Genomic DNA, 16,478 nt, shown 5'->3' with positions numbered 1-16,478 from the left:
GAGCACATACCTATATGATACATCTTCTTTTTCTCCTGGATAGTCCGAAGTATATTTTTCAGCTGATAGAGAGCAGTTTCAGTGGAGCGGCCTGATCTATTCACATGCTGACCATACTACTGTTCAATAGTTTTTGCTTAGTTGCAATTACAATTTACTTTAGTGCTTATAATGCAAATCAAGTGAGACAGATTAAACTATACGATTTTGGATGAAGTGAGTCCTTCTTTCTGACTTTGGGAAAAAGTCACTTTCGCTGTTAGCCGCACCTTCGTATGTAGGTAGTCCAAGTAGCTTTTCGTAACATGGCTTTCACTATGCTTTCATATTAGTATTAGTTCCCCTTCCAGGAGTAATTTAGAAGAAATTGGGGAATTAGAGGAGTTAAGACAGGCAAGCCGGCAAGATAGCTAATATCACCTTGTTTGCTGGAGTGAAGACAGCCACAGCGGTATCTGGTCCCAATGCAAAGCTTTCCCCCTATAATAGGTGCCGTAGCAGCTATGACTTAACCCATATCCGGCGCCAAGGAGACCGACTTAGATGGATATTAAATGTGATTATTTACCGATATACAACTTTTTCAAATACAGCTTAAAACGCAGACAAAAACATAGATATGTATATGACGCAAGTATAATATTACCTATATTTGGCCAGTTTCTTTAAGGTCTCTTGCGATAATAATCTTTATTATTTCTTGTTTTCAATTGCGGTTCATTCTTGTGAAAATTCATAAGCGGCAGCATAAGCACAATCTTCGAAGGTGTTTGCAGTTAAATTAGTGCATGCAGTGTAGTGAAAAAAGGCATTTACCTTAGTTTGGTTTCTCTGTTGTAAACACTCATATCCATAAATTGCAGGTGCTGAAAATGTTTTCTAGCTCACAAGACCAAAAATCTACAAGAAAAATAGGGCAAATTGTATTAATTATAAACTTGACCCCAAGCTCCAATGGAAGCTGCACATAGAAAATCGAGTTAAGAAGGCCAATATAGCCTTCTACGCCTATAAATCTATGTTCGGCAAAAAATGGGGTCTCAAGCCACGTGTCGTACTCTGGATGTACAACTTAGTGGTTCTGCCAATTTTGACATACGGTTGCCTAGTTTGGTGGGTAGCTCTTCAGATGGGCTACAACACCACTAAATTAGAGAGAGTGCAGAGAACTGCATGTGTGGGCATCACTGGTGCCTGTAAAACATGTCCCACCGCTGCGCTCAACGTTATTCTCCACTTAATTCCTGTGGATCTGCAGGTTAAATTTATTGCTGCTCAGAGTGCTATTTGGCTGAAGGATATTGGCCTTTGGAGACAACTTTCTGTAGGACATAGTAGCATCTTGAAGCAGATCTCTCCTTCCTTCTCTGATATTCGCTCCGACCTCTCCATCCGCAAACTGTGCTTTGAGGGTTGTGCTAGGGCTATCTTTCCGAGCAGGCAAGATTGGAAAGAGAGGAGAGTTGGCGCGGATATAGATGCCTCTGTTTTCACTGACGGATCCAAAATGGAGTCTGGAGTGGGAGCGGGGCTCTACTCTAAATCAGCCAACATTTCGGTCTCCTTTAAACTGAAGGAGACAAGCAGCGTCTTTCAAGCAGAGATCTTCGCGATCCTGCAGGCATGCAAAATGCTTCGGGGTCGCTGTTGGGAGGGAGACATTAATATTTTTTCCGATAGCCAAGCTGCTATCAAAGCACTGTCGTCGCCGTATTGCAGCTCTCTTCTCGTGAAACCTGTAAGGAGGAACTCAAACGTCACGAACGTGCAGGAAACATTTCCCTCATCTGGGTTCCTGGGCACAGGAACATAGAGGGAAATGAAATTGCCGATGAGCTTGCCAGGAAGGGGGCGGCAGAACCGAATCCAGCTCGTTAAAGGGAAACTACACAACTTCTTTCTAAGAAAAGCGCAAGACAGATGGAGGTCTGTCCCATCATGTGCCATTTCAAAAACACGATGGCCTCAATTCGATATAAACAGAACGCTTAAGGTGATGGGAATCCCCCGCCATTCAATTTGCAAACTCATTGCGGTGATCACTGGTCACTGGGTGATCGGCACTCATGCAGAGAAGCTTGGAATTCCGTACAGCCCCCATTGCAGAAGCTGTGGGGATCCTGCAGAGAAAGAGACTGTGGCACACTTTCTCTGCAAATGTACGGCTCTGGCGGCTAAGCGCTTGAGATTCCTTAGCGTGCCCTTTGGGGATGACTTGATGAAATTCTCCAGCCTAGATCCCTTTTCTCTCCTCCGCTACATCAACAGCACTAGATGGCTGTAGACGGTTTTCTCTCCTCCCTAAATCCTTTCACAGGTAGTGGTCCACATTATGGTATCAAAACGGCACGTAAGTGCTACTTGTAGTGTTCCTGAGGTACTCTTGCCATCTTACTTACCTACCTACCATTATTTATAAAACAGAAAAATGAAACTTTACACACTCTTTCATATACAATAGGACCACAAATTCAAAGAATTGCTTACATCTTTCTCAGGAAACGCAAATCTCAAGTTTTCAGTTAAAAAATCGCAATTTCTTGAAAACAACCAAAAAACACATTTTTGCTACACTTTTTATTTGGTTTTATTTCTTAAAATCTATGTGAGAAGTGGCTATACTAAGATTTGGCGAAATTGGAAAACTGTACTAAAGATATTTGGACGAGGGCATAAAGAGCGGCTACTATAGGAGTCTAATGAGTGAAACGGAACTGGAAAGATACAAACGACATTTTTTATAATTCAGTACTTTTGAGGGTCAAAGATGCCAGAAAAAATATTTATTGAATATCACAAAAACTAGAACCAATCTTACTAAAAAATTGAACATTTGAGTTCAGCTCCGCAAATTTCCCTAGAAATAAATGTTAGTTGCTCAGCTCCAAAATCCTGTATACTTGTGTAATAAAGTGTAAAATTGTAAAGTTTGCTCTTCTGAAAGCTTTAAATGTACTCAGCAAAAGCGCATAATTATACATACGTATTGGTCAATTTCACACAAACATATTTACGGTATGCAGGAAAGAAACACAAATAATACATACATATGTACATAATGACATATTCTTTCAACCATGTGACTTTTGGAGCTTTTAATATAGAAACTGAAACCTTAAAATTCCTTGAAGCTTTAATGTAAACTACTTTTAGGCGTTCAGTAGCTATTGAGTGGCGTGAAAAATCGGTATCGAAGCAATGAATAAAAGCCAGAGTGAATTATCGTACAAATTTATTAAATTGTAATGTTTAAAAGAATTGTTAAGAGAATATTTCAATAAGTGCCTGTGAGAAAACGTGATAATAAAGTGAATAAGCTGTCTCTCAAAACTATCACCGGAAGGATTGGTGAGATATCCAAAAGTACAACAAAGCCAAGAACAAAACATAACAAAAATCTAAGGTGCCCGGTATCAAATCGAAGAAATATACAGTTAAATTTTTATGCTGAATATTTTGGCTTTGTAGGTGATTTTTCAAAGTTAATTTTAAGAAATTCATGTTGGTTTATTAAAAGATATTGTCTTCCATAGAAGCTGTATGTAAAGCTTGCGAACAGATCGTTGCATATTTATATATACATAAAAGTCCCTGAGTTATAGTATTATAAAAAGTTATCATTTAATTTCCTCCTAAAGTACTGCCAGTAGTTAAAGTCAAAAAAGTTAAAGTCAGTAAACCTGACAATTTAAAAAACAAAAAGTAAAAAGTGATTACGGAAGCAGCGATTTACACTACGCATGCAAAATACTTTTCGAAAGGAACTTTTCATCGCTAAAAAGTAGCTTGAAGGTTAACTGAAATTACTTTTTCGCTCTTCACACTGCGAGAGCTACTTTTCACTGTGTTTTTTTTTTTTGTGAATGACAATACAACAGTGTATACGGACATATTATTTTTGCTCACATCATAAGTTTTTGTTAAAAACGAAGCGAGCGTAAGATGATTGCGGTTACGATTGAAAAAATACAATTAATAAAATTATTTAACCCTTCACAAACCAGTAATGCTAAAAAATTTTGGAAGCGTGCTTCAGAAAATCCATCAATGAAGAGGGAGGATGCGATCACCTTTTTTTGACTTTTGCACGTGCGAAGTTTTGAGAAAGTTTGTTCACAAAAGTGTGGTTTTTGAAGTTTCGTTAGCTGCGTACGTCCGATTCTCGATTTTTTTTTTTGCTTTTTTGTTACGTTGATTCCCTACATACATAGGTTTATATTAACAGCTGTTTGGAATACTTAGTTTTTTGTTTTTGACAGATACATATACAAGTAATACTTTTTTGGTGTCATAGACATTCTGATTTCGGTATTTGCAAAATTTGTACCAAAAGAACTGCCGCTTGAGCATCGCTCAGGAGCTGTTGTGAGACATCAACAACATTTCAGATCTGCTCAAAAGGATCAAAACTGAACGCGAAATATGACTTAAGACCGGAAAGAAAAATCAAGACCAAAAAAAGCACGCCAAGTTCGGTCGAATGTGCAGGTTTTGCTTACGGTTTTTTTCGATTGCAATGGCGTGGTGCATCGAGTTCTTATAGGCAATAAGAAATGTTGCATTGAAACTATACCCTGTTTGAATTGTGGAACTACGAGTCATGGACATTGCACCGCAATAATACGCCAGCTCTCACGTCATTGCTTGTACCTGATTTCAAAGCCAATAATAACACCGTTATGAGCACGACTTTCTGTGACTTTTCCCTGTTTCTAAAACTGAAAATTCCCACAAAAAGATGGATATAGGAGATAAAAACAGTCATGTTAGAAGAACTCAAAGCCATATCAAAAACCACATATCGGAAGTGTTTTAAGAATTGGAAAAAACGCTGGCACAAGTATATTGTATCCGAAGGGGATTACTTTGGATAATATTCATATTGATGCAATTTCTTATACAAATTCTTCAATAACAATCTTTTTTCTAACAAATCTCGTATTTGCGTGCCACCATCAGAGTAACATACAGTATTACTAATAATGAAGTACTTTCTTCCGGTAACAACTACAAAATACTACTCCAGATGCTTCACATTTCCCGACAATCTGTTTTCGAAACAATGCTTTTTGAACACAAGTGACCCCGTATAAAACGTTAACAATAATAAATGTTAAGTCAGTATTTCCATAAAGTAATACAATTTGCAAAGAATGTATTCCAAAAGTATTGCCAGTTCCTGGTGAGCCCGGAGTCGGTATGGTAATTAGAATTACCAACATGTTTGTTTGTGGAAGTAGCCTATGAAATGGAAATACGCTTCGAGGAAAAGATGATGTTCTAAATCTCAAATTGAGAAGCGTATTTTTGAACCATCTTGTTGGTGAGGCAAACGTCATATTATCAGTGTGATCAATGATAATTCGATATTCTTAGACAGAGTTTCTATGCTCGGAAATCTTGAAAATTATGGCAAAATGGTCTTCAGATGTCAGATTTTCCCCATACAAAGCTTCAAGGGTAACTTGTGTACAAAATTTCGATGATATGCAGATGTACAAGTATTAAGTTATCGTCCACACGGACAGAAAGACATAACTAAATTTTTATCTCGTTTTTTGGTCAATTATCGGGCAATTAAGAATGGTACTGAGAGAGAAATTTGTGTTTCTCACTTGACCGGAAACGATGCAAAAATTATAGAATATAAGATTGCTCAGATTAATGGGGAAGAGGAACATAAATTTGATGTGTCATAATTGAGTAAGAGATGTGGAAGCGCAATAAAAAATTAAAAGATAAATTAGGTTAATGCAAACAAGGACGAAAATAAAAAGGAAAAACTTTACAACTGCGTTAACTTAACACCTGATTCTGTTCAAGTCACTAAAAGAAGAGTAACGGTAACGCGATATGTGCAACCTTCTCTTAACCATGAAAACGCCTAGCTTTTTTTCGGCGAGTTTAGAAAAACTGTCCGAAGAGCTGTAAGAAGTCAAATATCGATAATTTAGTGAACTCATAGCCGAATGGCTTGGTGCGTACCTACCATTCGGGAGTGAGTAGGTTCGAATCTCCGTTCATGGACATCAAATAAAAGAAAAAGTTTTCTTCTAATGGCAAACCTCCGATTGTATTTCTGCCATGAAAAAGCTGCTCATGAAAAACCATTCCGTTCGAAGTCGGCTGAAATCTGCAGACCCTTCATTTGTGGAACAACATCAAGACGCACACCACAAATAGGAGAAAGATTTCGGCCAATTATTTATTTATTATTTTTATCAATTAATTTTTATTAATTCGCAAAATTTACTAGCAATTTAAAAGTTTATTTCAAATAAACCAAGTTCCTTTGCGACCTTATAGCCCTGCCATCTCCGTAACTCGGTATTAGTTAATTCATTAATCGGAAAATCTTACAGCCACAAAATACATGTAACTTTGCCGAACTCATCGTGGAGGCCTCTATATACAAATGACATTGATATTTACATATTTTTTCAAATCAGCTGTTTAAGCGTTGGATTCGCCCTCACCCTATTATGAATTTGCATTTACATATATATTATACTCGTATATTTATTCATACAAAATGAGGAACAACTTTTTACAGATTAAAAGGGACATCAGCCTCGGCTTCTGAGACGCGCAATAAATGGCCTTAATTCGTTGCTGCTTCGAACCAGTTGAGTTACCGGAATTTTTCGACACTTTTGTACAGAAATGCACCGATCCAACATGTGAGTTCTCAATTCAATATTTATTTCATACCTAATTAATCACGTGAGGTAAATACAGAAATTGAGAAGAATTTATTCCAATCAATTGTGTGTACAATAAGTCCTTATATTATATTTTTCTTGTATTCTGGAGTGTATTAATTACGAAAATATACAAGTTGGTCCAAGTATTCTTTTTTTTTGACGTGATAACGTCTTATAATTCGATTTAACCGGCTGCACGCACGAAAAAATGTGTCGTTATCTTGCTCAATCGAACTTGCTTGAACTGCAAGCGAGAGCGCGGGATGAACGACAAAGAGCACAATCGGCCCCCGCGATCGGCAACGTTCGACATCTGGCTCTCTCCTACTTGAGTGAGCATATATATGTATGTATATGTATATATATGCGCATTTGTATATAAATTCACATATTTGCATTTACATATGCCTTCTTCCTGTGTCCATGGTAATGAACCATTTCTCTGTTGAGAATAGGACGATGATAGGAAAAGTAGGAAATGAAAGGGGGTGTTTCGAGTGTAATGTGTCTTGAAAAAGTCAAATCGATGATGTTGCCTCTTAGTGTTGTTGACTTATTAATGTCTGATGCACAATCGAAAATGAACATATCTTTCATGAATTTGATAAATGTTTCGTCATTTTCCACGTTTGTGTAAATGTAACTTGACCTATTCCATTGCGATTCCATTTACCTCCTTCTCTATATCCATACAAAATATCTATCAAACAAATAAAATTAAAATTTTGTTTTGAATATTGCAACCATTCCATCAATATTTTCTTATGACGTTGTCACGTTAAACTATCATCAGTAAACCGACTTTACAGACCACTTCTTTTTTTCAAATAAAACTTACACGTTCAACTTAAGACTGCTACTGTGTGTTTATGCTTTTCTGCCTTCACACATGTGCCTAACCACTATCGTAATTTCTAGATGTGGCAGCACGCATTTTCCGGCAACTTCTGTCTTGTAATCTGGCATTGTTGTAATTTATAAATAAATATTGTAATATATTATATATAAATTTTCGGAGAATCCGGAGGAGAATCAGGAAAGAAAAAATAAAAGCGAAAAAAGCGAGTAAAAAAATTTTACTTCTACTATATAACATTTTGGTGCCCGATGATATACAATAAGTCGAAATATCATATTGATTTTCGTTCAAAATCGTTTTTCTTATTTCATTTTGTAAAACTTCGTGACCAGCTATAAGCCATATACATACATCGCATGCCAAGTGAGACTACGTTCGTGTAGATCGCTCATTTCACGAGGTATACGGCATAACGTAAGTGATATCGTATACCTTGAAATGTCAAACGAGATTTCCAAATTGTTTTCATACTTATTTTGAGAGAGAAAAGATACGTATGGCCAAGCAGACACAAACAACGCGTTATAATATCCCATATATTTCAAACAATTTCTTTTTTTAATTTTGAGCATAAACGCTACTTAGCATATTGCTTCGATTATATTTTAGCGCACTGATGATATTCTACTTCGTCCATTATTATCACCACATTAATCGTTTCGAAACTAAAAATACAACTCTGCTGAAATAGGGTTTTGCTTTGCATCAAAGTTTTCCTCAGCTGTTTTGCGATGACGAATCCAATAAAGAATTTTAAATCGTTACAAATATAATATAAACTTCTTGTCGTAATCTTTCCTAATAGATAAATTAAATTTTCAAATTTCCTTTGTGCTTGCTCTAATCAAGCTCATTTTGCAAACGAAAGTGGCATCAACGAAACCAGAATGCCTGGTAGGTGTTTGTACGAAAACTTTGATTCAGACATTCTGAAAGAAAAAAAACAATTGTTATCTTGAGTACACATACATAAGTGCGATAAGATTTTTGCAAGGCCGGCTGCTTCGTAGCCATAATACTCATTTTCACAATTTTTCTGTCGCTACACATATCCATAATTAGTCCAAAGGCATCCATTTTATTGATAGATTACCTTAATATGTTAGACTGCTTGTTCGGCCTTGGTGAATCGCTGAGGGAGGCTTCAGGGGCCAGTAATGAATTGTCACGTATGCGTTGTTGTGTGACTTCTAGTTTATGCGATGAAGAATTTTGCTTAACAACAATACAAAACAATTTGTTTATATAATAATTACACTGAGTTTTCTCCCTCCCAATGTTCAGTTATCGCTGTGTCCGCCTAATATTACCACGACCTTCGAGGGAAGCTTCGATTTGTTCTTGCTCATCTTACGGTTACTTTTTGTGTTTTATTCCAATAGGTTGCTGCGGTTGTTGTTCAGCACTGCGTCCGCGCTACAAACGCCTGGTCGATAATATATTTCCAGTGAATCCTGAAGATGGTCTGGTCAAATCTAATATGGAGAAGTTAACTTTCTATTCTCTAAGTTCGCCAGATAAACTGGATAGAATTGGTGAATATTTGTATCAGAAAGCTAGCAAGGACATAAATCGCAAACGTTATAAGTGAGTAACGTTAAGCTGCTGCTTGCGTTATCAATGAAAACTGACTATTAATTATTAAAATTTAAAATATTTGACAGGTTTGTGGAAATCGCCATGGAAGCAATGGATTTACTTCTACAAGCTTGTCATGCTCAAACCACGTTGAATTTGTTTGTTGAATCATTCCTGCGAATGGTGCAGAAGTTGCTTGAGGACACCAACCCCAATCTACAAATTATGGCAACAAATTCGGTAAGCAGCAATCAAGACATTATTTAATGTTAAGCCTTTATGTATTGAGAAAATAAGTGTGAAAATGACAAAACATAGCAGCTAAATTTTCACAGTATAGTGTTAAAAGTAGTTTTTTTATTCGTACACTGCGCCCGCATCCTCATATTCCAACCAATACCGAAAATTGGAGACATACTTTGCAATATTCAAAATTCTGTTAAATTTTTAGCAAATTCGATTCGAATGAGTTAAAAAAATGTATGTATTAATCCGCATAAAAAATAGTATTATATATAACAGACGAAAACGAAAAACGCAATATTTGGCTACAATATGTCCATGAATTATTCAAAGACGATTCAAGAGATGTAAATATCAGCACAAACGACTCAACAGATGATCCACTACTTAAAATAACTATGTCTGAAATAAAATATGCGATAAAATTATCAAAACCAAAAAAAGCAACAGGCTGTGACGAAATCTCAGCTGATATTCTCAAACTTATAAATGACAGTGGAATGCCAACCCTAATGGAAGTGTTTAACCACATACATATATGAAACTGCTAATTATCCAAGCTCATGGTTAAAATCCACGTTTATTGTGATACCAAAAAAGGCCAATGCAAAACAATGCAAGGATTATCGGCTAATAAGTCTAATGAACCATACGCTAAAAATTTTCCCCAAAATCATTCACAACAGAATTTATCAGAAAGGCGAGGCCGCTATAGGAACAACACAATTTGTCTTTAAGAAAGCGTTTGGGACCATAGAAGCAATATTTAGTCTTCAAATGCTTACACAAAAATCACAGGACGCCAATCAAGATATACATATGCATGTGTTTTATAGGCTACGAGAAAGCCTTTGACAAAATACAACATAACAAGCTATTTGAAGTAATGAAAGATTTGGACATAAACAAATATGACGTCAAATGTATACAAAACTTATACTGAAATCAGATTCGGAGACAGCACCACAAGAGAGACAAAAATCTTCAGAGGAGTGAGAAAAGGTTGCATTCTATCGCCACTATTATTTAATGTGTATGCAGAAAAAATATTTTAAGAAGCAATAAATGACGCAGAATTAGGTATTAAAGTTAATGGTAATATATATATATAAATAACATTCGCTACGCAGACGATACAACGTTAGTAACAAACAATTTCCAGGATCTCCAAACTATTGTAAACAAAGTTGAAAAACACAGCAAAGACTTCGGGCTAAACATAAAAACCAAATTTATTATTGTAAATAAAAGCAGCAGAGACTATTCATATGCGAGACTAACCATAGGTGGCAAAACAATAGAAATAGTAAAACGTTTCAGGTATCTGGGTGAATGGTTGAATGACCAATGGGACCATGATCAGGAGATAAGAGGCAGAATAGAAATGGCTAGAGCGGCCTTCATGAAGATCAAAAAGATACTGACACGCCGGGACATACCAATCGGGTTAAAGGCAACATTTTTAAAATGTTATGTATGGTCAACACTCTTATATGGATGCCAGGCCTGGACATTAAAAACCGTAAGCATACCCCTACTAGAATCGAAATCTGGTGTTACAGAAAAATGTTGAAAATAAGCTGGAATGACAAAATATCAAATGACGTAGTGCTAAATAGAATGCAAACCGCTAGGAACATGCTTACGGACATAAAAAGGAGGAAAGTCGCCTATTTCGGACACATAACAAGAGGTGACAAGTATGATATTTTAAAACTGCTGATGCAAGGAAAAATTGAAGGACAAAGAGGAATTGGTAGGAAGAAAATGGCATGGCTAGACAACATCAAAGAGTGGACAGGCCTCAAAACAATCGGCGAACTAACAGCAGCAGCGAAAAACAGACCAAAATATAATGACATCATTAATAATATGACCTGACAACCGTACGACTAAGATCACAATGACGTTTGTATGTAATCTCGAACATCCAGCATGGATACGCCGATTAAGAAGAAGATGTATAACATGCAATAGGTTTAATATAAATTTTCAAATTATATTATAATCGTTAAAAAATGTCTTCGACTAGTTAAACTTTTTGGAAGTTCATGTCCCCGTCACGATATGTATATTTAATCTAAACCTCTGCATTAGTGAGCATTAAGTGCTTAATGTTCTATTTGCTTTTTATCTATTACAGTTTGTGAAGTTTTCAAATATAAATGAGGACACGCCTTCGTACCACCGTCGTTACGACTTCTTTATTTCGAAGTTCTCAGCCATGTGTCACGGCAACCATGACAATATCGAATTGCGTGATAGTATACGCTTAGCTGGTATAAAGGGTCTACAAGGCGTCATTCGCAAGACTGTTTCTGATGATTTGGTGGAGAACATTTGGGACAAGGTGCATATGGAGAAAATTGTACCGTCGTTGCTGTTCAATATGCAGGTAAGATAAGCATGATGCAATCTAAGTTGTATGTTCCTGTTTTCCTGCACCTCTGTTGGTCATTTAACAAGAATTCCATCTTTTTAATTTCGAAAAATTAATGCCGCTGAAAAAGTTTTGCGTGAACGTTTTATTTGTGAAGAAAAATTTAATAGCGGTAACAATATTTTTCAATTATTATTATTTAAGTTTTTAATATAAACTATTTTAATTTAAGTTTTCGAAAAATATAATCTTGTTAACAATACATTTTAAAAATAACTTCTAAAATGTATACACGCACAATTTTCTAGTCTGGCGATTTAACACCTGTTGAGGACGCTACGCATGTTACACCGCCGGTTTTAGCCGAAGAAGTGTTACGCGAGCTGGTTGGGCGCGCATCTTTCGGTCACATTCGCAGTGTACTAAAACCATTGCTTACGTAAGTAAGTGCAGAAATATTTCTCACAATGAGCTAATTGGTGTTTTTCTCCGCAGCCATCTGGACCGACATGAATTGTGGGTGCCGAACACATTCGCTATACACACTTTTCGCATAGTGATGATTTCTATTCAGCCCCAGTATTCATATACTGTTGTAGAGACCTTAATGCAACACTTAGACAATAATTTCAAGTCATCGCCGAAGACGCGCACATCGTTGGCAGTGGTGCTATCAAAGATAATAGCTATTGCCGCGGGCGAAAGTGTCGGCCCTTCCGCATTAGACATAATTAATAATTTGCTAATGCATTTGCGAACTAGCGTCAGTACAACAACAGAAATTACCACCGAAGAATCTCAGTACCAAGAAGCGCTCATTAATGCACTTGGAGAGTTTGCTAATCACCATCCGGACTATCAGAAAATAGAAATAATGTTATTCATAATGAATACGGTGCCGGATCTTTCAAAGAAAAGTAAAGGCGACCAAATGCTACAGAATATACTCTTAAAATCGCTACTGAAAGTGGGTACCCAATACAGCACCGTTTCGTTTGAGAAGGCATTTCCGGCATCTTTCTTGCAACCCTTACTGAAGATGGCACGTGCACCACATGATCCTACACGTATTATCGTAATGCAGATCTTCCAGGCCCTACTTGATCGTCACCAAAATGAGAAGGTGGTAAGTCATGTGACTGTTAAGACCTACACCGCCTTGTCGCAGGAGCCACCATCACGATCTGATATAATTTTCACGCATAAATATGGTGCAAATATAATGCAAGCACTGATCGATAGCATGGCTTTATCAGACCGTGTTGAATCGCTTGTTTCCAGTTACAATACAGCAGCACTGCTTATAGTCGAAATGGCATGTGGAGAGACCGTACAAGAGTTTCTACTATTCATTCTCGGGTACGTATTTTTAGAAGTATAATTTTTTAGTGACCGCCATAGCTGATTGGGTTGGTGCGAGACTACCGTTCAGAAGTGCCCGGACTCGAAAGCCCGGGCATGAAACACTAAATGAAAGAAAAAGTTGTACTAGTGGCAATCGCTTCTCGTCAGGCAATATCAATCCTCCGAGAGTGTTGCTACCATAAATTAGCTTCTCATCAAACACCCAATAAAGGATGTTAGTGCCTTGAGGTTTATCAAGGTTTTTATTTGTTTCTGCTAGACATTTGAAATTATTTGCTATGTAACTTGAAGTCAATCAATGAAGTGTTTATAACACATGAGCTGAACACTCCCGGGCCTAACAAAGAAATTGTTCCAAATTAGCTTTATTAATCGACGTAATTTCCATAAAAAAACAACGCAATGATTCCAGCGCCACTCTAACATTTAAATACCACTTTTGTAGAACGATTTATCTTTTGCCTCAAAATAGGCTTCCGTTGCATTCATTCGCGCGAAAATTCTTACCGGCGAACATTTTTTTTAGAATAGCCAGCAGTCGCTGGGAGCCAAATCTGGCGAATACGGGAGCAATTCGAAATTCAATTCATGTAGTTTTGCCATTGTTTTGATTGACTTGTGACACTGTGCGTTGTCTTGTTTTTGGTCAACAGTGAGCAAGTGCGGCACCCACTTTGAACAGAGCTTTCTGATAGTCAAATGCTCATGCAATATAAAGCCAACACGTTCTTTCAATATCTTTACGATGTCAGCTAACTCACGCAACTTTTCTGGATTTTTTTGATGTTTTCTGTTTTCTATGTTTTACCGCCTCATTTGGACGTCCACCGCTTTGTGCATCATCGGTGTCTCTAGGACCACGTTTGAAGTCAGCAAGCATCGTTTTATTGTTGTTTCTGATGGAGCGGAGTCCTCATAACGCTTTTTTTCAAGCCATTTTTTTTGCTTGAACGGTAATTTTTCCCATCAAGAAGCAGTGTAAAATTAAAACACGAAATTCTTTTTGGTCCATTGCTTTGGAAATAACAAAAGTAGCGTGAAACGCATGAAATTTTAACAGCTGCCTTTTTAAGGTTAGTACTAACTGAAAAAGAGGTGAATGCAATAAAACTAGTACTATCTATGTATTAGGCCCGGGACTTTGCAGCCTATGTGTTACTTTGATTACAGTCGTGATATGTGATCGACACAGGCTGCACAGTATGTGAGGTCAGAAAAAGGTTTAAAATTTCCTTTAATTACCGATTACCTCAAATAACAAAGATTTTGGAAAAGGTCTTTATACCGCAAACTTTTTATAAGCGGCACTAGTGATTATAGGAGTGGTGTATGCCGATGATGTCGTAGTTTCATTTATTTTTACTCTTAGCGAAACTTTAGCAGGAACACTGGTAAAATTTCTTTCGTACATTATTTAAGCAATTACTTCTACACTTCTACAGGTGCATACATAATTGAGCGAAATTTATTATTTAAAATATTCCCTTTTTTCCTAGAATTCAACAAGTCGCTCTCACAGCTGATTTGGAATTGGAAGCAGTGCACAAATGCAATTTACATTGCATTGCAATCGCTTTGATGTCTCTGATATCTCGCGTTACAGGCGTTAATAATTTGCTTGAATACACCCAGAAGATAATCGACGCAAGAAAAGATGAAGCGCCATACTTCTTACCACCTTTGCTCGACCCGAAAAAGACCACTTCTACAAAAATTAATCTAAGCTTACCCCACTTGACGATCGACAAAATAGCTCTAGCCGAAAGTCTTCAAAATTCTGGCATGGACTTCAACCGCCTGCAAACTGGCACTCCGTATGCTCTGAATCAAACCGATAATCCTGCACATCGCCATTCGTGGGTGGATACAGTCAGCAATCCACAGTTGCCGCAACGCAATAGTTCTGCCGACTTGACTGCATACAATGCCGATGGTGATAGTGTTACCAGTTCACCAGGGGTGTCAAAGGTGAGTTCCCATTCAAGTGAATATGACGTGATAATGTTTTAATATTTTTTTTTTTTTTAATTTCAGAAAATGCTTCCTCCCGAATATAATTTTGAAGCCATGAAGCGTGCATTGGCCGAACCATCGGATGCGATGAAACGTGAACAGCGCGAGAAACAATTGCAGATAGTGCGCACATTCCGAGAGGGTAACTTCGAAGATTTAGTACGACGCACAGAGCCGAAGGTAAATGGGGTGTACTTTTTTGAGGAAATTAAGCAATTTTTAATAATTTATTTCGATTTTCGGTAGCATGATCTTATTCAAAACCGACTCAACGATCTTTTCAACTCGCTGGCCGTGGAGCGTCAGATAACGCAAAGCGACAACAAAACGCAACAGCTGCAAGCAGAAAAGCCTATTTACGAGACAAATTTTCCAGAGTTATTCTATTATTAAATTTCTAAAAGTGATTACATTTATCTTGAGTATAAGTAAAAATGTGCGCCAATTATATAACTCACTTTACTATATTGCTTAAAGAGCAGCTGAAAAATCGGCAAAGGGGTAGCTTAAAACATAACAGGCAGCAATGTTTGTAAACCTTCATAACAAAATAAGTACGGTAATGTGATTTTTAGTTAGTTATTTCGAATAGTTAAACAAATTTGTTACAATATTTAAAATATTTTGCTTATTGGAGAGGTATTATTATGTATATTGACTTTTTTCTTGATATAATTAAAACTTATTGGGGTGACGTGCAGTCAAAGGAAATTTTAACGTTCTTCGTATCACATGCCTAGCATCACTTTTACAACTTTCTTAACCTTTTATGCCTTTATTTGTATAATATCTACCTTTTGTAGTATTCATGTTGTAGGTAAACATATATATAAATATAATTATTATGGCTGCGTTGTATGAATAAGCTTGTTTTAGTGGAAGAGCGTGTAGTACAAGGTAGACGATGGGAAATGCTAAACGATGGCAGATCGAGCGCGGAACGCAAAACTTGGCCATCGTCTCTTCATAAGGTTAGTGATTGACATTATAATGCATACCGCCAATGTAGTGGAGAGTATTCAGAACTAACTCTCCAAAAATGCATCTTTAAGCCTCTAACCGTTTAGACCGTCTGTAGACGGTCAATAATTTTTTGCCAACAACTACGCCTTAAATATTATTTTAGAATAAAAAACCATTACTCCGCACTGTTGAGAGTATGCTTTTTATGAAGTGAAGCTAACAATCTCAGTTTTCTCTCTATTTTGAGCTCACACGCTAGTGGAGTGCCGCAGGTCAGTGTGATAAATGAAACTATTTTGAAAACTGGTGAAGTTACGATTCGAAAGAAATTCCAATTTTTACTTATGCTGATGCTTTAAAATTTTATGGTAAG

At 36.9% G+C, this 16,478-nt stretch overlaps 1 protein-coding gene across 2 annotated transcripts; it reads left to right on the top strand.

The window, feature by feature from the left end:
* The first annotated feature begins 3,196 nt into the window (after positions 1-3,196).
* LOC128866602 (protein EFR3 homolog cmp44E) lies at positions 3,197-16,007 on the top strand. 2 transcript variants are annotated; one of them, XM_054107466.1, is made up of 10 exons: positions 3,197-3,348; positions 6,554-6,680; positions 8,946-9,150; positions 9,228-9,381; positions 11,528-11,779; positions 12,073-12,203; positions 12,260-13,123; positions 14,626-15,097; positions 15,164-15,322; positions 15,389-16,007. In XM_054107466.1, the coding sequence occupies exons 2-10, from the start codon at positions 6,596-6,598 to the stop codon at positions 15,533-15,535; spliced, it is 2,469 nt and encodes an 822-aa protein (XP_053963441.1). In that variant the 5' UTR covers positions 3,197-3,348; positions 6,554-6,595; the 3' UTR covers positions 15,536-16,007. The 2 variants fall into 2 exon arrangements, with proteins under 2 accessions (XP_053963441.1, XP_053963442.1); XM_054107467.1 differs by lacking the exons at positions 3,197-3,348; positions 6,554-6,680 and adding an exon at positions 8,266-8,457.
* The last annotated feature ends 471 nt before the right edge of the window (positions 16,008-16,478 follow it).

Source organism: Anastrepha ludens, chromosome 6, assembly GCF_028408465.1.
Source record: "Anastrepha ludens isolate Willacy chromosome 6, idAnaLude1.1, whole genome shotgun sequence".
NCBI lineage: Eukaryota > Metazoa > Arthropoda > Insecta > Diptera > Tephritidae > Anastrepha > Anastrepha ludens.
This window is presented reverse-complemented; position numbering and strand designations above follow the sequence as displayed.

Bases quoted from the DNA above. Each gene is read 5' to 3' on its own strand.
- LOC128866602 (XM_054107466.1), top strand. From the start codon at position 6,596: ATGGCCTTAATTCGTTGCTGCTTCGAACCAGTTGAGTTACCGGAATTT. The intron at 6,681-8,945 runs GTGAGTTCTCAA...TTATTCCAATAG, and splicing joins GAAATGCACCGATCCAACAT to GTTGCTGCGGTTGTTGTTCA. The intron at 13,124-14,625 runs GTACGTATTTTT...CTTTTTTCCTAG, and splicing joins TTTCTACTATTCATTCTCGG to AATTCAACAAGTCGCTCTCA.